Source organism: Rosa chinensis, chromosome 4 (genome assembly GCF_002994745.2).
Source record: "Rosa chinensis cultivar Old Blush chromosome 4, RchiOBHm-V2, whole genome shotgun sequence".
In the NCBI taxonomy this organism is placed as follows: Eukaryota; Viridiplantae; Streptophyta; class Magnoliopsida; order Rosales; family Rosaceae; genus Rosa; species Rosa chinensis.
This window is the reverse complement of record NC_037091.1, coordinates 54,462,830-54,485,482: the sequence shown is the minus strand read 5'-3', so window position 1 is coordinate 54,485,482 and position 22,653 is coordinate 54,462,830. Positions and strand designations below refer to the sequence as shown.

Below are 22,653 nucleotides of genomic sequence, written 5' to 3'. Positions count from 1 at the left end.
TATATTTATATTCTTATTGAAAATTTTATCTAAACAATTTATGAGACTTGCATAACTATCTATTTTATAGGGGTGTATTCATTTAAGAGTCTACAAGATTTTTTTGTATTTTAAAAGTTATATGGTATTCAATTGAGATTTTAAATAGTCTTTTAAAATCTTGATGTATTCAATTAAGATTTAAAATTATCCATTCAAATTTACCGATATTCAAAAGTATATGGATTTTTAAGGATTTCATTAAATGCTGGATTTTGGAGGATTTTGTAGTGCTTTCTATACATATCAAAACTCAAAAACAATTCAGCCACTTCCTAAGAGATTTTGATGGATTCTTTCTCACTCAAAAAATGAAGAAGCTCTTCACTAAAAAATAAAATAAAATAAAATGGAGAAGCAGGCCCTCAAGGCCTCAATAAATGACACTCATCCATTTTGTCTTAGACCTAGTTTCCCACATACTATCCGCCTCTGCCTCTGCTCTCATCTAATAATTTTTTATTTTATTTTTATCACTATAGCTCTAGAAGCCTTAATTCTTCTAGCTAATTAAGCTCACTTTTAATGGTATTTTTAAGATGATACATACATACATGTTTCTTTTGTTATTTAGATAAGAAATAAATTATGTCTTTAGTTTACTACTTTATTTTTTGTGTAACATTTTGGCTGGTTAGTTTTCTCATATTGTTCATAAATCATTAATAACAAAGAAATAATATGAAATTGTCGCCGAGGCCAGTACTTTCATCCCGTAACCTCGTTATACAAATGACGCGTGGTTTGCGTATACAATATAAAGAATGGTAGATTGCCATACTTTTTTGTCATTGATATAACATTATAGTTGGATCCATACATCCATTGCTTTATTAAAAAAGAAGAAAAAAAAATTAACCTACCAAAAACATCATAAGAACTTGTAAAATCTAAACAAATACTAGTAAATCAATCCATTAAAATCAATCATAGTCCATATAGAATTTAAACAATCTGTGGATTAAGTAAATCCATATATTATAAAAACTTAAACAAAATCTTTTAAAATCTGAATTGAATATACCCCCTTTTTTTTTTTTTTTTGAATAGAAATTGATATCATTAGGATCAATAGTCGGTAAACTGTCAATGGCTAGAGTCTGACTGTACTTACAACAAGATAGCCGGCATGAAGATCCAGAAACTCTATTCTAAGCAAAACAGACCCATTACAAGTCGATGATAAGCTCGCTAAAATTAGCGAACTTATAAACAAAGAAACTCCGTGTCTTCTAGGGCAAAATCATTGACTAGCATCCCCATTAATCAGGCGCACAATTGCGGTACCAACATAAAGCCACTTCCTAGCAAAAAAAATAGGAGCACCTCATTATTTATAAGCCGCTTGAAAAAACACCAATCTTATTTCAGATAATTACCAACTCCCGCAGAAGTCATGATCCGCAAATGATTGGTCATGGACCATATATCAGCCCAACTGCCCAAGAAGGTCCACCTCTGAGGCCAGGCCCACTGTCACCACTAAGTGATAAATGAGGGTGGCAAGGCACCCTCCCTACTAGCCCACAACATAGGGCCCAACAACTCAAACTTGAGCCCGGGCCCAAAGACCCAAGCCCAAACCTGAGCAAAGTGAGCAGAAACCCTAGTATACTTTTGCCCATCCATCACCGCCGCCGCCGTGGCCAAAATTTATGGCGCCCGACCACTCCAACACTGCATCTCCGTCAAGCTCCGGTTCCTCAACCTCCCTCCAGCAACAAAAATAGTCGGAACCAAGAACAATTCCCTGCCAAAACTGGCTGATCCGGGCACATCAACCAGCCCTGGTAGACGATCAAACCCAAATAGCCCTACACAGCGGTCGGAACCAGGGAGATCGAAGCCGATCACCTGCACAAACAATCCCGATGCGTACTGCAATCCAAGCCCGGCGTGCACCAGGTCTTCTACTCTTGGAGCGCTTGGAGGCCCGCCTTGAAACAAGACCTCAATGACAAGAAGCCCCATCTCTGCCAGGTTCGACAGAAACCGCCGCCTCTTTCCCTCTGCTCAGACTCTAGGGTTTCTAGAGCTGCTAGACCCTCTTTGCCGTTTTTCTTTTCCAGAGTCTGACTTGAATATACCCCCCTTAATGATTAGAATATAAATCTATTATATTAAGCCAATTCCAACTTGCCATGGTTAAATTTTTGAAACTCCTATTATGCTTTTTTTTTTTAGAATAACTCCTATTATGCCCTTTATTGATTGAATTGTTTAGAAAATCTATTATATTAAGCAAATTCTCACTTCTCATTATTAAATTTTTAAAACTCCGGTTATGCCTTTCATTGACTAAATGTTTAGAAAATAAAAAAATTATATTAGAAGGCTAAACTAGTAAATAAATCAAATCGGTTATTTCCAAAAAACAACAAATAAAAGATAAGAAAAAAAATCCCACTTTGGTAATCGTAAGTAATATTATGTTGCCTTCAATTTTAATTTCTTTTTCTATTTATTTCACTTATATATATATATATATATTTTGAAATAAGGGTTGTGCGGCTGCCCTCAAGTCTTGGTTAATGAAACTGATGAATACATAAGGGGGGGACATAGAGCCTAAACCCCATATTACAATGCACCTCATGAGGACCTCCCAAATAGTAACAGGAGTCTATACAATGACAATGTATTCCAATATGCACCAAATAACAAAGAGTATCATATTGACTACTCCATTTGCTTTACAAGAATAGTGGCATATCGAAAAGTTAAAGCAATGCCATAAAACTAGTAAAGTAGCTTTTCCAATATGTTGACAACCGAAAAAAAATCCGACGACACATCGTTTCATCCTATCAACAGGAGGTTGCAACCAATTCATGATCCACCGCCTCTCTAGGGCAGACAACACATACTGAGTATGCAGACAAGGACACATACCGAGTATGCAGACAAGGACAGAGCTCACATTTCCTTACCAAGAGTGGGAAAGGATTTATTGTAAATATAATACACTGAAAATTAAACCCAAATATTGAAAAAACATAATACCTAGAACAGAACCACAAGCAAATGCCCAAACCTACAGAAGAGGCCCGGTCCCACATGAGAGGCTTAAACCCATAGGATATGCCCACGACATCGAATTGTCATTAGCCTCCTGCGTGTGCCCTTGGAAACGGACCATTGCCGAAGTTGGAAACTATAGTAATAGCGGCTGGACCACCCGACAACAGAGGTCGGCACCTTGCTTCCACGACCACTTGGAAACAGAGGTCGGAATGCCCGACAATAGATGGTGATCCCCCCGTTGTTGTTGAAATTCAATGGTAGCAAACTACTCCTGTGAAGACATTAACTCCACCGTCGCTCCTTCCCCTGTCGCCTTGGATCCTCACTTATGGACTGACAAATGAAACCTACCCGTCCGACAATGACGTGCGTCGCCGAATGGAACACAAATGCAAGATGTGCAACCAAGTTTTTCTCTTCTTCAGAAAAAGCAGAGCAAACTTCCAGAGCGGTTTTAAGAGAGGTGAGTTAAGAGTTAAAACCAATGAAAGCAAATTGGTAGGAGCGGAGCACATGCTAAGTGGCTAGTAGAATGATTTATTTTCCTTTCCTTACACAAACTAAACACTAAATGGAAACAAACATATTTTTTCGTTGCTTTCCTATAGTTTTCAAACAACAGAAATGAAAGTTAGTGTGAAGTTTATTTTCCTTTCTCATAGGAAATATAAAATTAATTTCTTTTTCTTTTTTTTTTGAAAGGGGTTTATTAATTTCTTTTTCATGAACCGAAGGAGATTTTAAAGAAAATGTTGTTACCGTTAGTATTTTTACTTAAAATGACCTCAATAATCGATATATCATTACCATTTACTCTCTACCTCGATAAATAAATAAAGAAACAATAAGTTCTGTACGATCGCATCGTAGACTCCAATGTACCGTTGCAAACATCATGATTTAAAAAACGGTTTTCAGGTTTAAACGTTTTACTATTCATGAAAATCAGTCACCAATAAGAAGATGCCACGTCATTCACAAACCGTTACATCAAAGCTGAGTTGTCAAACCATAATTGGCTCACAGAACTGGCAGGGAACCAGATCGGCTGAATCCACACGTGTCACACCAACCCCGACGAATTTTCACAGCTGAGCAGCATATGCCAACTACCACCAACGTCTAGTGGGGAATATTATATTTGGGGAAATAAAATATGGCTGACTGGCTCAGGTTCACTCTCCACGCTCCTCCGGCCTACGTTAGCAGTTTAGCACTTCTCTCACGAATGATCAGCATTCTCCTAGAGGTCAAAACCGCCTCCAGATTCCGCCACGTGTCCACATTGTCCCGCTCGTCATAAAATCTATCCGTTAACCCTACTCTCTCTCTCTCTCCCCTCCCCTGCAAGTTCAACGGAAGCGGAAGAGGAAGAAGAAGAAGAAAAGTAAAAATAAAGATAAAAACTGAAAAAAAAAAAAAAAAAAAGATTGGAAATTTTTGGAAGAGGAAAAGGGAAATGGGGAAACTACTATGTGATTCCACCACGGTTGCCGAGACATTCCAGACCTCCTCGCCCACCGTCGCCTGGCGGGACCCGCCGGCCAAGTCGGCCCCGCTTCAGGAGGAGGAAGACCTGATCGAGGCCGTCGATCTCGTTGTTGACCAGTCAACGGCCGACGACGCCTGGGGTGCTGTCGTGGGCCTGGAGGAGCAGCAGCGGCGGCATCTCCAGCGGCTTCACGCCAAGGGCGTTCTCTGGAAGCATCCTGAGGCGGAGGACGGCGACTCCTCGGTCGTCTTCAGACTGTCGCACGGCGGAGAGGTGTCGTCCGACGGTAACTGCCTGTTCACGGCGTCGCACAAGGCGATGAAGGCGGCGCGTGAGGTCGACGCGCGGGAGCTGAGGAGGCGGACGGTGCGGAGGTTCTTGGAGGACTATGGATCTGCGAGCGCGGAGGAGAGGAACGTCATAAACGACGTCATTCGGCATCTCTACGCGCCTGATCTGAGGGCCGGGTGGGGGATACACGTCATTCAGGAGGTCAAACTTCTAGCTAAGAAGGACGAGCGCGTGCGTCTGGACTCCGCCATTGAAGAGCTTCTTCAGCTCGGAATGCAGAGGTAATATTTTCTTGGATCTATTTCTTTTATTGATTTGAAATCTAAATCGTATCGTTGTTGTTTACATTGTTGAATATCATCATCGTTAATCTTGCTTTAGTTCAATAGAAAAATCCAGAAAAAAAATGGGATCTTTCTTGAAATATAGATCTGAAGATTAAATTTGTTGTCCAAAGATTTGTATATTGGGCTTGCTCGATCTCTGTAGGGTGTATTAACTATTAAGTTTGATTAGCATTGTATTTGTTGGTCTTAAATTTTAGGATGTTAGAAAAACTGGTTGTTGGACTGGATTGTCTTATTGATAGTGTTTGGTTTTTGGTTTCTTTTGAGTGAAGGGAGCTGGCGGCAGAGTCTATTTACAAAGAGAGATGTATCTCAGTGAGTGATGGACCGAGTTGGGCCAAATACATGTTGATCTCTGGTTCCCTGGATGATGAATATGATATCATCACGTTGCAATACACGGAGGAAGGCTTATTAACAGTCGATGAAAATAGAGAAGGTCATGCCGCGGCTTTTGGAGATGATATAGCAATCGAGTGTCTTGCAACAGAGTTTAAGCGAGAGATATATGTGGTAAGAAAATTTTTCACTTGGCTTAGATCTGTTTTTGTTTAAACTCTTTGAATCCATGATTTTGATTATTGGGAACTCATCTTCCATTGATCTCCTTCCTGGAAGCTGTTGCATGTTTCCTTGGTCGTTATTTTTTCAGTAGAATCTGTTGGGTGTAATTGTACTTCCTACTTGATTCTTTACTTAGCTACATCGAGTAAGGGTTTAGTGTACTCAAATGTGTAGAAGGTTGTTGATGTTCAAGAGAGTTCTAATGGTGGATGAGGTTTCACAACCAGATCCATGGAGTAGTTTTCCATGTTGTCTAATGGTGAAATCTTATCACATTTTTTGTACTGAGCATGGCACTGTAGTGTCCTCTCTTCGATAGTTCTATGTGGATAAAAAGATAGAGCTATTCTCAGTGCGAGTGTTGGTACAGTTTTATACCTACCTATGTCCATTTGATTAATTTGCCATTTTATTGCTTCATTGGGGAATTGGTACATTGATTGATTTCTGCACAGTTGAAAAGTTTTGAGCTTGTACTAGACTATCCATCATTTTATTAACGTGTCTTGCCTGGATTCACAATTACAGGTTCAAGCACATGGATCAGATGCTATGGTCGATGAGGAAAATTGTGTTTTCTTCCTTCCACACCGACCAAGGACTCGGATTTGTGAACCACCCTTCTTTCTTTTCATGAAAGGAACAGGTAAGAAACAAAGTTCTTTTCCTCTGGAAATATACATGCCAGGCATTTGTGGATTTCTTTATTTTTTCTCTTAGACTACATTTCTGAACATTTCCTCATACAGGTTGGTGTGGTGCTGGTGCTGATCACTATGAACCCCTGATTGCCCATCCCTTGTCCTTTGTTTCCCAGGAGAAGGTGGCTATGGTTCTCTGAGGGCACCTATCCTGCAGTTTTGTGGCTTTAGAGAGATTGAGTAGAAGTAGTTGTTCTATTAATTTGTTCCTTTAGTGCTTGGCATGCAATCTAATTCTCCCGACTCTTCTCTGAGTCACGAGGAGAATTCGATTATTGCATAGCATTCATTTTTTGTTAGCTAGAATTGATCGATTATCTTTGACTCCAACTAGCAGGTTTTGGTTCCTGGTCCTGAGCAAACCCTATGGTACTCATAATGTTTCTACCGGCTGTTTCTTTGTTTTTTCTGTTGTTGTTGTCGTCTTTGAGTTCTTTTCTTTGGAGGGTGCATATATTGCTAGGTGCTATTTCATCGAAGCTGCAATAGTGCCTTTCTGTTGTATCTTTAGCCTGGAGTCTATCATCATTTTAATGAAAGTGACTTGTGCTCTCTCACGTCTTGCCAAACTTCTGTGTTATAACTCATTCTGCGTTTTACAGATATTAAGAATTGAATGTTCCATTTTTGTGAAGCCAAAAATTCTAGGTACTCGGAATTGTAATGATACCTGCAAGGCTGCAACAATGAAGACAGGGTCTGGAGGAAGTTCTTTATTGTTTGATTCCCAATTCTTCAAATCATTCAAAGTAGGTCCGTGCACTGCTCAAAGTTTCTTTTTCAATGTTAACCAACCTCTGGAGGGGCTGAACGCCTAGAGCCTCACGTTTAAAGAGTTCCTAATTTCTAAATCAAATTTGTTCAACATGATTGTTGTGACATAAAAATGATTCAAAAAGACACCTCCCAACTCCTATGGCTTTTTGTTAAAGAGATGCTGGAGTAAGTGTAGCATATCACGTTTCAAATTTTCCCATCACCGTTTGTTTATCTGAATTGGTTAATATTCTAGAGTTCGAAAATAGGAAGCTGCTTTATAGAATGAATCTTTTGCAGAACAATAATTATATATATATATATATATATATCTATCTATCTATCTATACTATTATTAAAAGAAGAGGGTTTGTTAGTCAAAATCTAAAATTTTGACAGAATTGACCCTAGAATATTAATAAACTAATCACATGGATAATTAATACATTTACAAAATATATATATATTTTTTTTGAGTGGTTCTAGTTGGACCTCCAAATTTGATATTTGGACCTTTAATTTTTTTCAGTTATTAATTGACTTTGTCAATTTATATGAAAAGACAAATAAGGACAAAGAGAGAAAAATGAAAAATTAAGTAAGTAAATAAATAAATACTCTTCTTACCTCCTCCAACCAAATATAACATTCAATTAATTTTTTTTTTCCTGATATTTCCTTATATTGCCTATATAGTTTTATAATTTACTTAAAACAATTAAGTAAAAATAATAATTTCTATACATGGCCTATCATTTATTACAAAAGGTAAATTCAAAATAATCTGATTTGAAATTTTCTTAAACTAAATTAATTGAATAATATTACTTGATCTTCCAACCCAAAACCTTTGAAATCTTTCTTTTAGCAAATTTAAAGGGGTTCCAACAACATATCAAGATCGAGAAGCAACCATCAGATTTATTTTAGTGGAGGAGAGACCTACTCATAAGAGAGCAATGTCATGTGATTTTAATTCATTTTTCTTCTCGTGGTTGAAGATGGAGATAAAAAGTAGAATAACAGATTGTTGTATCTCATGTTCAAGGGTGTTTTGGTAAAAATAAGGAGGTCTACTTAGTTTTTCAAGTATTTTAAAAAGTAAATTAGAGGTGTACTAAGTATGAGAGGTCCAAATAGCGAATTTGGAGGTCCAACTAGAACCACCCATATTTTTTTAAATTGAAAGAAAAAAATATCCACAGCCCACTTTTTTCTCTCTCACTTTCTTTTCTCTACAATAACTAACTTTTTTCTTTTTTATTTTCTGAAGAAAAAAAAATTAATAACTTGCACATGCAGAGCGTGTGTGGAAAAATGCTAGTATATGTTAAATTAATCACAATTACAATCGTGGAACTGGAGAAAAGTTTCCTGACTATCAACATGAGTTGAGATTAACCAAGTATGGTTAACGTAAAAATCGAGAGCAAGGCAAACAGTAAAACGTATGGATTGGTTGTTTCTTTACAAAATTGAAATGCACTTCTTCGGAGAAAACTCAAAAAGAAAGAAAAAACAGTACGATTACATGTCTACATGCTGATAATTAAGTCTGTTTTTGTCCAAAAAAATGGGTTGCTCTACTCGCCAAGGTACTTAATTGTGGTTACTTATAGTGACTCAGTGAGACCTTTCAGATGGCAAGTTTATGGGAGCAACTTTACGTGAAGTTGAAAATAGAGAAATTAATTTTAACTCAAATAATAAATAAACTATAAAATTACTATAATATCCTTCATTTATAAAATTTATTTGTTAATGTTGATGAGAATAATTAACCAGCACAGTACCATTTAAGTATGAGGTCGTGAGTGAGATTAGTTGTAAATATGATAAAAATAAAAAATAAAAAAAAACAATTAACCAAGTTAGGGAACGCAAAGCAGAGGCTCTTTAGATATATATTTATATATCGATTTTGGAGTGCATTTCTCCAGTCTTGGACCCTCTTCCCAGATTTGATAGGACATGGCTGCATGAGGCCGGTAATTGGGATTATCGGTAGTTTGCCGCTGTAAAGGAACGCAGGAGGCATCATCTCCAGTCTAGGGTTTTTTTTTACATCAATGAGTCTTGTTCTTTTGCGAATGGGCTTGGGTCCTCAATTGAAGGATCGAAAAAAAAGAGTGACTCCGAATATTAAAATAGTTTAGAGCTTCTCAGCTTTGAATATGTCATCAATGGTACCTGCAAACCCTAATGTTGATCTTTTGTTTTTCCATAATTCCATTGGGTTTGTAGGTTAGGTTTGGTTGTGCTTTATTGTCTTCAAAAATAATGTCTTAGGTAATGATTCTTTTTGATAGCCTCATCCAGGTTGAGCCGTTCTCTGTATAATTTTCTGTATTAATGAATGAGTTGACATTTTTCTTATTATAGAGTAAGTTTACCATTTAACATTTAAGTAGATAATACAGAGAAAATGTACCTCAAAATTAAATCAAATGTTTTGTTCTCGTTATGAAACCCACTTTTTTCTTCTTTTTTTGTTTTGTCAAAACCACTGTTTAGTGTTTGCTAGCCAAGTCCTGTTTAGTGTTTGCTAGCCAAGTCCTGTATACTAAAAGCATTGCTTTTGTCCTTGGTCTTTGCCTTCATTCATCACCAACAATTACATGGACTCCACTCTCTCTCTCTCTCTCTCTCTGTTTTGAGTGAAGAAGTGGAGCTTCTTTTGTATGGAATCTGTTAAAACGTCCATTTAGTAAAAAGCAAATTATGCCATTCATTGAACAATCTTTGTGTTTCCACAAAATCAAAAAGTCACAAGTATATTGTCTCGTATATACTTTGCTACATATGGTCCAAACCCAATTGAATTTGTATATTCACAGAGATATATAGATCTTCAATCAAATAAGGTTGCTTGATAAAATAGCCTTGCTTTTTGCAAATCCACCACCATGCAGATCGTTTTCACCTAGTTAGGTTTAGGCTTAATTTGGAGTTTCCAATTTTTCTTACGCCTTATTATATTAGAGCACTGTGTACTAATTAAGTAGTTCTTCCAAATAAAAAATCTGTGCTCTCTCTTCATATTCGTACGTGGTACAAAATCATACATACAAACACCTAAAACGACAAATGAATAGTCTACGGTCTTGCACTGTATGCATCTCTTTTCAGAAAGTGTCCTTCAAAACAAGTGCGAAGTGCCATATAGCTAGGCGGCTAGGCCTCACTACTCAATTATAAGGAGAAAAGCAAACCAGAACCCTAGCTAAGATGGTATTCTGGGCACTTTTACAGCGAGTCTGTTTCTTTTGTAATGCCCAATTAACACCTTAGGTGGATAGCTAGCAAGTACTCTGTGATGATAATTAATCACTTCTCGAGCTTCTGTTTAGATGTATGGAAATCACTGGTGACAACAGACGAATTACTAGTGAAAAAAAAAAAAGATTTACCATGCAATGATTAATACTAAACCCAGAAAAAATAAAGTGAAAGATGCAAAGTCAAATTTATATCGAATCTCGGATTAAACAATCTAACATACTATGTTAATATGTTATATGCTGACATGCGATCTATATATGACAAAGCTATACATTTGAGAAGGAGGATTGAGTTTATGAAAAAGAAAATGGAACGAGTGATTATGAGAAACAGTATAGTTTTTTATTGTTTATTTTCATTAAGTAGGTGTTATATAACAAAAGATCATGGTTCGAGCGCATGTACGTCACAAACTGGACGTACAATAAACCACCTATGTAGAAAGGCAAAAACCGCTAGCTAGCCCAGCTTACACAAGTCTTTGCTGATGCAAATTCTTTTGTGTTTCTTAGCTGAGAAGAGGAAAATTGAAAACCATCAGCAACTTGGAAAAGGAAATGTGGAAAGCATACGGAGGCTGAAAAACAAAAGCACCCAAATGAACACATTCTCAACCTGCCTGTATGGCTTTTTGCAAAAGCAAACCTTCCCCCCAATACATTATTCATAATAATATTCATAATAAAGTAGCATGAATCCCTTGAATCCCATAACAAAATATCCCACCACCTTCCCCCCACCGCACCACTATATATACCTCATTGTTTCCAGTTCTTTACGTTCAGTCAGATGTGAATCAAAACCTCATTGCCTAATTCAGTGATCTCCTCAATCGGCTCCTCTCAAAGGGTCAGAGATTCATTAATTTTTCAAATCTTTGATTAATTAATGGATCCCATTAAGGCTCAAAAGGTTCGAGCCATCAAGCGCTACAAGAAGAGTGATTCGTTTTTCCAGAGTCTCATTCTTCATTCCCTTCTTGCGCTAGCTTGCAGTTTATTTTGTTCCTACTCTAACTCGTTTCCCAATTCTTTTTACACTATCAAACACCTCTTGTTTAATTCTCTTCCCAATACTTGGTCGTGGTTCGTTAACCCTAGCTGCCTGTTCGTGGTAGTCAATTTCATTGTGGTGTTCCTTATTGGAGAATCGAGGATCAGTGGCAAGCAATCCTCATCTCCGGCCGATCAGGTTTACGATGAGTATGTTGCGAGGACTCGAAGTCTTAGGGGACGTCCTTCCACGACAGTTCAAGAGATCAAGAAAGAAGAGAAGATCGTAGTGAAAATGGATGGCCCGAAGGAGGACAATGCTAATGGGATTGAAGATCGCAAAGAAGTTGATGAAGTACCACTGAAAGAAGAGAGTGATGGTCAGGATGAAGATTTCGAAGAGTGCGAGGAAAATGTTATCGAAAATGAAAAAAATGAAGAAGAAGAAGAGAAAGAAATGGAAGAAGAACACGAACAAGAAGAAGAGGACGCTGTAGGGATACCGGCTGAGGAACTAAACAAAAGGATTGAAGACTTCATTGCAAGGGTTAATAAGCAAAGGTTGCTTGAAGCTAGATTTTTAATTAATTTGTAGTACAAGAGCTTGATCGATATGTTTGGGGTACCCAAAAATAAACTCCATCGGTAAATTAATTAATTGGGCTAATTATTTTGTGGTTTATAATTTACTGGTATAATTTTGTCAGTGATTTGTAATTTGCTTCTCTCTTCTTTTTTTTAACGAATTTATAACGGAATAAATATCATTTTTCTGTGAAATGATGAAATGGGAATTTGTTCCCATATATTCGTGAATTACATACATATACCTAATTAGTAATTGAGGCTGTCTTGGTTACTATTTTTTCCTTATATCTGCTTCATATTTTTCTTGTATGAGGATTTTATCAATAGGGTGGTGTATGTATTTGGCTATTAGCTTAATTAACTCGATGGTGCACAACAAGTAAGCCATGTGCTGTAACCTATAGCTAGCTAGCTGTTAAAAGGGTAGTAGTACTGCACAAGCCAGCAACCCAGAAGCTCGAGCAACTTGGAGGTTCAAAACTGAAAGAACGATGTCATGCCCACCATTCATGGTCACCAAAAGAAAGTCAAAAAATTGACAGAAAGGTATGACGCTAAACAAACACAACTTAAGTACAACAAAAAATGAAAGTTGTTTTTTTTTATTCAAATAAAAAGTGAAAGTTGTTATTAGAAAGAAGAAGATAATTCTTTCTCACCAATATAGTTTTATGCGGGGCAAGAGGTGTATTTTATGTCAATGAACTTTGTTTTATCAGACTTTGCCTTGACCTAAAATAATTCTAACCAAACTTACCTCATTTCACCATTGATGCTCAGATGCTCACTTATTTTCTTCAATTAATTTTTTTATTTATTTATTGTTAATCAAATTCTCTCTAATCACTGTTGTTGTTGTTGTTTTTTTTATTTTTATTTTTTTTATGTTGAACTCTAACCATTGTTGTTCATAAAGATTGTTCATTTACCTTTTGTTGTAATATGTTTCTTCCATAAAAAAATTAAAAAAAAAAAGACTTTTCGTCTACATCTCTCATTAACTTTAGGCAACTTGCAGTTATACAATATATCATATCCTTACGCAAGATTTATACAGTAGGCCTCTACAAGTATCATGAATAAGATCTGAATCAGAGGCACTTTTAACTTCAAAATCTTGGATACCAATTAACTTATTTGGAAACATGTTTTAATATATATTAAAAACATTCTCATTTCCTTTTTTGACATAAATATTTGATAAAATAATACAATAGCTGCATGTATTCTAGAGTTAGGCCGTTAGGGCATGCAGTCGGCCTTGGACCCATTTAAATCTGGAGGAAATAGAGTATTATTATTCTCTCGACTAGATTCGGGAATTTTGCAGGAAATGAAGGACGATGGAACCCTACCACCACTAGCTAGGACCATGCTGCGTCGATTTTGACGTCCAAGTTCCTTAGCACCGAAGGGAGGAGAAGGCGAAAAGCATGCAGTCACTTCCAATAAATTATTACTCCCACCGAACACGCAAAACCAGCATGTGTTCTATATATTCCTCCACACAAATAGTTCAAAAATCGTTTTGTTACTTAATTAATTACTATTTGAATATACAGATGGTTTTATTTTGTCTGAAAATACACAAGTGATTGGTTATAGCCTCCTCGAAATGGTGCATGTGTTTGATAGTTGTTGAGTGTCTTAAAAGATTCTAATATTGAATACATAGATGGCTTTGTTTGGTTTGAAAATACTAGGTGATTGATTATGGCCTCCCCGAAATGGTGCATGTGTTCGATAGTAGTTGAGTGATATTAAAGATTTTAATTTTATTTATTAAGAAAAATTATTAAGTTTTTTGTATTTTGTTTAAAAATGAGTTTCATACTTGAAACTTCATTCACCATTTCACTATTTTGGAGAGATTGAATCAACTAGCTAGGTCTCCTTCAAATCTATTTTAGTCATACACTAGGTGTTTGTATTGTAAAATTGCTATTCAGCGAGCTATGAGATGAAAAAAGTTACAGAAATTCTGAAAACATTACTAGGAGAATTTAAACCCTCCCTTTAAGGTACGATACTCGGACCACAAGCACATTCATGACCTTATAGTACTCTCATAATTTGACATAGATGGTTCTACGTACCTTTATTTACATACCGTACTTAATTTTGTGACATAATATTGGCCATGGGTTTCATGGCCGGCTTCTGATACATTATTACCTTAATTTAATTTCTAATGGTGAGCTACTGAGCTTTCCTTGTATACGTAGGGATCGAGGCAGCTTCTCATGGGCACAGAATCAAATATTCAAGTACAAATGTTGAGACTGATACCATATCATGTTCGTTTTATATCCTTAATTAGAAAAGCATATTCTCCAAATTTTTACTCAAGTTCTTTATGAATTGCTGAATGAGGTTCACATGGTACGCAAAAGTAAAGAGAACCAAGATGTAAATGGAAATAACGTCAACGATTACATTATACATTTTGACCTTACATAGCGATTCCCATTTACGCAAATTGAAAAGCTTTGTAAGTATTGCCTACACCAAGATTGACAGAAAAGCTACATAACCAGTTACCATATGATATCAGCTTCATTCTTGTACACAAGATTCTAATATCCACACACTGAAATGAAATAATAAATTGTTCTTATTGACATAGTAAAGAGTATAAGAGCATTTTTAGCAATACTAGCTATATTTTAGTTAAATTTCAGCTAAACTAACTTTTTAGCTATTTTGATTAGCCACTTTTAAAATACGTTTGCATCAGTTCTCTCTATTTTAGTTAGTTTTGAATTTGTATTATTTTTTGAATGAAGATTAAAGAGTTTAAATGTATTTAACCACTTGGTGTGGTAAGGTTGGTCGAGTTGCCTAATATGGAACCCCCATGTCTAGAGTTCGACTCCCAACTCGCACAAGTTTGTGGCCAGCAGGTTTGAAGGGCCTTCGGGTTCGTGCGCCTACAGTGGGAGATTAGTCTGACTTTACTGGGATACTCTCGTGGACCTTGGTCTAAATACTGACTTGGTGGATGTGTTACTAACTCGCTGACGTAACGTAACCAAGGTGGCTTGTTACCTCACTCCCAATATAAAAAAAAAAAAAGAAGTTTAAATGTATTTATAAATTACATATAATAACTCAAAATAAATGTTTTAAATTATAGAGAGCCTCATCTCGATCTCTATATTTAGGAGCGAGATAACTAAATGTTTTAATAGAGAGTCACTTAGAAGTCTAGTGCAGCTACTAAAATAGATAAAAAGCTAAACATGCTCTCTAAAATAGCTAAGGAATCAAGATAGAGAGTATACTAAGAGCATCTTTAGCAATGCTAGCCATTTTTTAGTCAAATTTTAGTCAAAGTAGCTAAAAAGTCATTTTGGCTAGTCACTTTAGAATTACGTCAGCATCAGTGCTCTCTATTATATCTAGTTTTGAATTTATAATATTTTTTAAAGGAAAGGTTATATAGTTTAAATGTATTTAAAAATTACATAAAATAACTCAAAATGAATGTTATAAATTATAGAGAGTCTCATCTCGCTCTCTATATTTAGGAGTGAGATAGCTAAAAGTTATAATGGAGAGCCACTTAGGAGTTTGGTGTAGCTGCTAAAATATATAAAAAGTTAAACATGCTCTCCAAAATAACTAAGGAGCCAAAATAAAGAGTCTGCTAAAAATGCTCTAACACATATTAACTTATGCAAAAAAAATATAATTCATGAGTTTCTTTACTTTTGCTAAGTTCTAAATGAAAATTTTGCACGGCACATTATGTATTGATTCTTATGTTACATGACATCATCTTAACTATTAGTGTCAAATGTAATTTCATGGCTATAATTTTTTAACTTGTTGATTAGGCTCTGATTAATAATTTATAATGTAAAATTATTTAACTATTCTCAAGATACGTGAAAATGAAAAATAACAAGTTTAAACTTTAAGCTAACTACAATTCATCACCTAACCTCATAACTTTCTCTCCCTCCCACCACCACCACCCCCCCCCCCCCCCAAAAAAAAAAATCTCCGAACCATGATTTTGAGTTCTGACCAAAAAATTGTGAACTATTGGCCTATTGCACATGAACTTTGACCAAAATCGCATATTCTTATTTTAGCACCAAAGTTTTCCTACCATCAAATAATTATTTTAAAGGGTGGTTCTAGTTGAACCTTCTAATTTGCTCTTTGGATCTCCCATCCCAATTTTTTTCAATAAATTTCCTATTTTGTCCTTGTTTGTATTTTACTTTTTTTATATTATATTATTTTTTTAATTTTTTTTTTTATACCTCCTACTATGATACATGCAGTTCCTTTGAACATCAATTTTTTTTATCTTTGTCCGGTAAGGAACTATATACATAGAGAGGAGATCGAGGAAGGATTAATATATAACCACACTACCAAGTTTAAAGTCTAAACTCTATACATGGCATGAAGGGCCATCGACAGTTTCCTCAAAAGGGATAAATACCAGCATATAGTAGAGTATTTAATTGAGAACTATAAGTGCAATTGTGTTGGAGTACAGACGAAGGGCCAAGCTGGAGGCTACGTTCTCAACCCAAAAACCCACAAAAATTTATGGGTTCTTGCATAATTTAAAACCACATGCATATCTCAAGTGATGTAATACGCTCTTTACTCGTTCTTCTTTTCCTCTTTAATTTCTCATGGCTATGGAGTTATGAAGTGCATCACAAATTTTGAATAAAAAAATAAAAACTCTATGATTCATATTTGTCAATTGGCTAAAAACAATTGGAAGGAAGAGAGTATTTTTAGAATAATGACTCTTGCGTATCAATGGTATTCATTCTATATATTCAGTTTTTTTTGTTATAATTATAATAGAGGGTTAAAATAGGGATTAAATTTTGACAAAAATTTAGATAGATCCAAAGAGAAAATTGGGAGGTCTGAATATAACCACCCTATTTTAAAACACTTATTGAATTGATAGAATTCAAGATTCGCGAGACAATTTTTTTTTAATGAATTTTCAAAGTCAGAAAAAAATAAAATTTATTAAAAATATTGTTTGAGATTTCGGTGCGTAGTAAATTGGAACATGTTCTAAAAATAAAACTTTGCAAATGGTGAGCTTATGATATAGGAGAATTTCAAGAAAAATTGTGTTAACAAGATGTAACATGTTTCAACGTGCTAATGTGTTCCACGGGCGTCCTGGGCCATGACACCTCCCTACAGACCCTACGTATCAAACTATGCAAATCCTCATTTCTATTCAAATTGTCACATTTCTGAATCTCACTATCTTTATATTGTGTTCCAATTGATACAATACCAAAATCTCTAATCGATTTTTTTCTTTATGATTTTTCACAGTCAGAAAGTAAGAAACTACATAATAAAAAATAAAAACTCTTTTCAATATGTCAGTGTTCCACAAGTTTAATTATATTTTTAAAGTCATGTTCTCTGAATACTAACCTCATAGTACAAGTAAATTTCAAACTTTAAAGGATATATGAAATTCAAAAGGTGATCTCGTGTCACATCCGCACATGCCAAAACTTGTCAATCTTGATATTTATTTAAATTCATCCATGCCATGAACTTACTGTTGGTAATGCATGATTTTCAAAATGGTATTCCAATCTTGAAAATATCAACACTTTTTTTTTTTTCAAGACTTTCCTAATTTTCTGACTTTGAAAAAAAAAACCTTCTAACGCCAGAGAAAATGATCATTATTTTCTTTCATGATAGATTTGGTTTTTTATTAGTGTTCAGAGAATTTCGAATTTTACCAAATCCTATTATGACTCCTCAGATATGTTGATATTTCTCTTGCCAAGTAACAATTTGACAAATATACAATAGGCGTAAAAACCATACTTATTAATACATTTTTATTTTGGGGAAATGATCGGGGCCGTGACGACTTATCCAATTTCAGCTTCAAAATTGCCCACTTCCTCCACTAAGAGTTTTTTAACCTCATTTACCGAATTTAGTATTAAATGACAATTTTAACCTTCAATTAATTATAAAATTACAGCTTCACTCTCTCTCTCTCTCTCTCTCTCTCTCTCTCTCTCCGGCCGAAGGTAGGAGGTGTGCGAGCAAGCTCCCGCCCACGTCACGTGCAAGGCTGACGATGCAACGCTCTGCGTCACCTGCGACTGAGAAATCCACTCTGCTAACCCCCTCAGCCGCCGACACGACAGTTCTGGTGGCTCCTTTCTACGACTCGCTAAACTCGGACTACTCAACCACCGTCAAATCTGGGGCTGCGGTCAACTTCCTCGATGACCGCTACTTGTCCGACACAGATGGAGACGGGGAGACGACTGAGGTCAGCAGAGAGGAAGTTGAGGCTGCTTCGTGGCTGCTCCCAGATCCTACAGATCTGAACTTGGGGCAGTACATGTTCTCCGACATGGATCCGTATTTGGATTTGGATTACAGGGCAGTGGATCCGAAAGCTCCAGATTAGGAGGAGCAGAACAGTAGCGGTACTGACAGAGTGGTCCCTATGCAAAGCAAGACTGTCCAGCCTCAAAGCTTTGAAATGGAGTTGCCAACTTCCAAGCCTTTCATCTACGGCTACCATGGCCACTATTTAAGCCAGAGTGTAAGACACTTCCTCGATCTTTGTGAATTGGTTACTGCTTATTATCGATTTGATCTAACAATGTCTCTCTTTGTCAAGTATCATCATCCTCTATGGATGTTAGCGTCGTGCCAGATGGCAACATGCTGACGGAGCTGTTAGATCCCTACCCCAAGTCTATCGGCGATCAGTTAACGCATCCGACGGTTCAGATTTCATCGGCGGGACGGGAAGCTAGGGTGTTGAGGTATAGAGAGAAGAGAAAGAAACGAAAGTTCGAAAAGACGATTCGTTAATAAGATTATTGGGAGGCAATAATATGATTATTGGGGGGCAATAATATGATTATAAATTGATCAATTGTGCCTGTAGTGTATTCATTTTGGTTTTGGGAGTTTATACAATTCACTGGACGGTAATAATATGAGTATTGGGGGGCAATAATATGGTTACTAAGTATTATTAGGGGGCAATAAATTTAGACACCGGAATCTGGTTACCAGTCCTGTAGCCGGATTCAAGTGAACGGTCGCCTGATTCCGATCACCTGTCGCGGGAGTCCGCGGCCGGCCACTGGTCACTTGAGCACAGCAAGGTGGAGGATAACTTTTCTCTCTAAGTGAGAAAGAAGGAGAGGGCAAAAAAGTCCCAAAAATAAATAAAAAGAATAAAAAAATTAATTGGGTAGTAGGGAAATAATCCCTTAGAGTGTTTTGGATAAATGTGGTTAAAAAACTGTTAGTGGAGCAAGTGGGCAATTTTGTTGTCACGACCCCTTTTATTTTTGGTTAAACAATTATTGATTGCATTTTGATGTTTCTCCAAGTAAGAATTTGAGTTGTTAATAAAAAAGAAGAATTTGACAGATATGCAATAGACTTGAGACTTAATTACATTCTGATTTTTTAATAATCATTAATTATGTTTCATAATTTAAAGTATATCATTTTTGGGTCTCCATTTAGTAAAGAATGGAGGATATTGTCATGTAGTGCTTGAGATGGACGCCAAGGAGGTAGTAGACTTCCTCAATTCTACATATAAAAGTTGGGTTGTTGATGGAGCTTTTTTGGCTGCATTTAAATATCAATTTTCTTATTTTGTTGTAATTAAGTGTATATTCTCACCCCGTGATTGTAATCAATTAAGCGGCGTTTTTGGTAGCCAAATGCCTAAATATGCACTCATGTCCCTTAACTCTCACGTTTGGGTATGTAATAGTAAATAGTCTATCTTGGCTGAATTATGAACTCTCTACTGAGGTTTAAGTCCCTTATGAATAAATAAAGTCTGTTCCAACAAAATAAGAATAATTTAGTATTTTTGTTAGTGTTCAACCATTAATCTATTTATCCATTATTATTTGAGTTAAATTTAAATTAGTAATATAATTTGAAAGACAGTAAAATTTAATGCCCGAGTCACTAAAGACATTCTCAAACAACAGAAAACTGAATTTACGTAGACCTATGTCAAAAAAAAAAGATGAATTCTCAAAATTTTCTTATAAATTAGACTACAAAAGGAGGGTAGATAATTTCATCTCATTCCTTTAATCCTCGTTTGGTTCATAGAATGGGAAGTTTGGGAAGGGAAACTTTATCCTTTCTTTTGTTTGACATGCCTAAGGAAAGGAACAACTTTCATGCATGAAGGAAGAGTAGGGGACTAGGGGAAAATGGATCCTTCCGCACCCCATGGGCAGGGGCAGAGCTACCCATTAGCCAAAGGGTGCCCTGGCACCCCCCAAACTTTCTGAAAACATGTTAGTTTACTGTGTTGTTAATAGGATTGAAGCGTTTAGCTCTATAATTATAAAGGTTTGGCCCCCCTTTTCCAATAATATTATCATGACACGTTACAACTTACAACTAGTTTGATTTTGAATTATACAATTCTCTTCTCTCGACTGCCATATGTTGGAAATTTGGTCGATGGATGTTATTTTTGTCATCAGATTTCGTTTCCTACAAAATTCCACAAATACAATATTTTATTAATAAATAAATATAATCACATTAATGCCATAACAAGCTGAAAATAGAAGATCAACACTTATTTTTTAGATTTGCGAGCCGCCACCCAATGATTACTTTAAAAAGAGTTTAAGGTTGAGGCGTGTAAACACTGCCCTTAAGAGTAGATTTCACCCCTCGAAGACAATGTCTCGGTGTAGCAGGTTTATGGCGCCCTACCCTCCAGGGTACAACAACCTCAATCCTTGTAGGTGTACACTCACAATACTCGGATCGTATCGAATAGCTTGAAACTTTCTTTTGGTGGAATGTGTAAAGTTATGGTATGTTAACATTTCTCATACATCAACTATTTTTACCCTCTAAGAACTCATGTTATCACTTTGAGGACCAATATTACTATTTTCAGGACTCATATGGTAAAATAAGAAAATTTACCACTTTAAGAACTCATGTTACCACTTTGAGGACTAATATTACTATTTTGAGGACTCATGTGTAGGGCTGTCAATTCCGACACGACCCGATAACACGACTCGAAACCCGCACGAAATAAAGCGGGTTGAACCCGCACGATTAAAAAGCGGGTCAGCCACGGGTCAACCCGCCATGACCCATTTAATAAATGGGTCGGCCACGGGTCAACCCTCCAACACGAAGTGAACCCGTATAACCCGATTATGCTATATTTTATCCTGAAATTTTAGACGTTGGGAGTATTTGATCATAAGATTAGACAATTTGAAATATTTTTCTTTATAATTATTGGATTTAATTATTTATGAATTATATATAATTATTTATATTCTTCGTCTTGTGGAGTTTTTAGCAAATTTAATCAATTTATGCATTTTTTTAGTTAAATGGGTCGCATTGTTAACCCTTAAATGAGTCATTTTGTCAAACACAACACAACCTATTTATTAAATGGGTTAAGCGGGTTGGAAACGGGTAACCCGTTTAATAAATGGGTTGGGTTTGGGTTTAAATTTTTGACACGATTATTAAATGGGTTGGGTTTGGGTTTGTATCTTGTAACACGATAAATACCTTGACCCGACACGAACCCAACCCGACACGACCCATTGACAGCCCTACTCATGTGGTAACTAAGAAAATTTACCACTTTAAGGACTCATGTTACTACTCTGAGGACTAATATTACTATTTTGAGGACTCATTTTACCACTTTTAAGGCAATTGTATGCATGCCATACGTTAACACATTGTAGAATTTTCCTTGGTGGAATAGATAAATTAAAGGAAACACATAAATACTTTGAGCTCGGAAAGGAAACAAAGGAGATTGAATTTCTGTTGTTTTTTTATTTATTTGGAAAGCTAGAGATTATAAAGGACAAAAATGATTAATGCAATAATAATTTGCTAATAGCAATTAAGCATTGTAACTTATGTAACAAAAATGAATATATGACATTGATTAGGAAGAATCAAAACGGAAGGTATCAAATAAGAAATGAACCAATATAATTGCAGAGTTAATTTGACCAAATGAATGGTATATGAATAAAACTGATGAAATCTTTATATCAATCACAATCAAAGAGAGTTAATGACACAAAAAGAATTAATGGCTATTACTAGCTGCAAATAACAGTTCAAAGGAGGTTTCAAAAATAGCAGGTATTAATTTTGAAATATTCTAACTAAATTCCAACACCATATTCATCATCAAAATTTAATCAATTCTAGCTTTTGTGAATTTTATTTGCTTTATATACTATTAGTTCTACATACATTTATATTTAGTCATGCGTCGATACATAATCTTAAATGAAATTTTACAACAGATAGACAACTTTAGAGTTCAAAATTATGCATAAACAAGAAGTTCAATTTCAATTGATACATAATGTTGTCAATCGATTTGAAATTGTTACATTTTTTTCGTACTTTAAATCTCGGCCCCATAAACCTACAGTTTTGGCTGCTCCGCCCCCGGCCCATGGGGTTTCACTTTCTCTCCTACTTTTCTTGCATTAGTTGCACATTAATTGCCTGCTCTAAAGACTACT

The 22,653-nt window shown here is 35.9% G+C and overlaps 2 protein-coding genes and 1 pseudogene across 2 annotated transcripts; all 3 read left to right on the top strand.

Moving 5' to 3' along the window:
• Positions 1–4,277: 4,277 nt before the first annotated feature.
• On the top strand, positions 4,278–7,027 carry LOC112200509. Its single transcript, XM_024341547.2, has 4 exons — positions 4,278–5,127; positions 5,466–5,706; positions 6,286–6,403; positions 6,507–7,027. Exons 1-4 carry the CDS (start codon positions 4,523–4,525, stop codon positions 6,596–6,598), a joined length of 1,056 nt encoding a protein of 351 aa, XP_024197315.1. The 5' UTR covers positions 4,278–4,522; the 3' UTR covers positions 6,599–7,027.
• A 4,223-nt stretch (positions 7,028–11,250) lies between these two features.
• Positions 11,251–12,194, top strand: LOC112199977 (X-linked retinitis pigmentosa GTPase regulator-interacting protein 1). The gene has a single exon (XM_024340976.2). It carries the CDS (start codon positions 11,385–11,387, stop codon positions 12,081–12,083), a length of 699 nt encoding a protein of 232 aa, XP_024196744.1. The 5' UTR covers positions 11,251–11,384; the 3' UTR covers positions 12,084–12,194.
• A 2,728-nt stretch (positions 12,195–14,922) lies between these two features.
• On the top strand, positions 14,923–18,937 carry LOC112199569 (annotated as a pseudogene).
• The last annotated feature ends 3,716 nt before the right edge of the window (positions 18,938–22,653 follow it).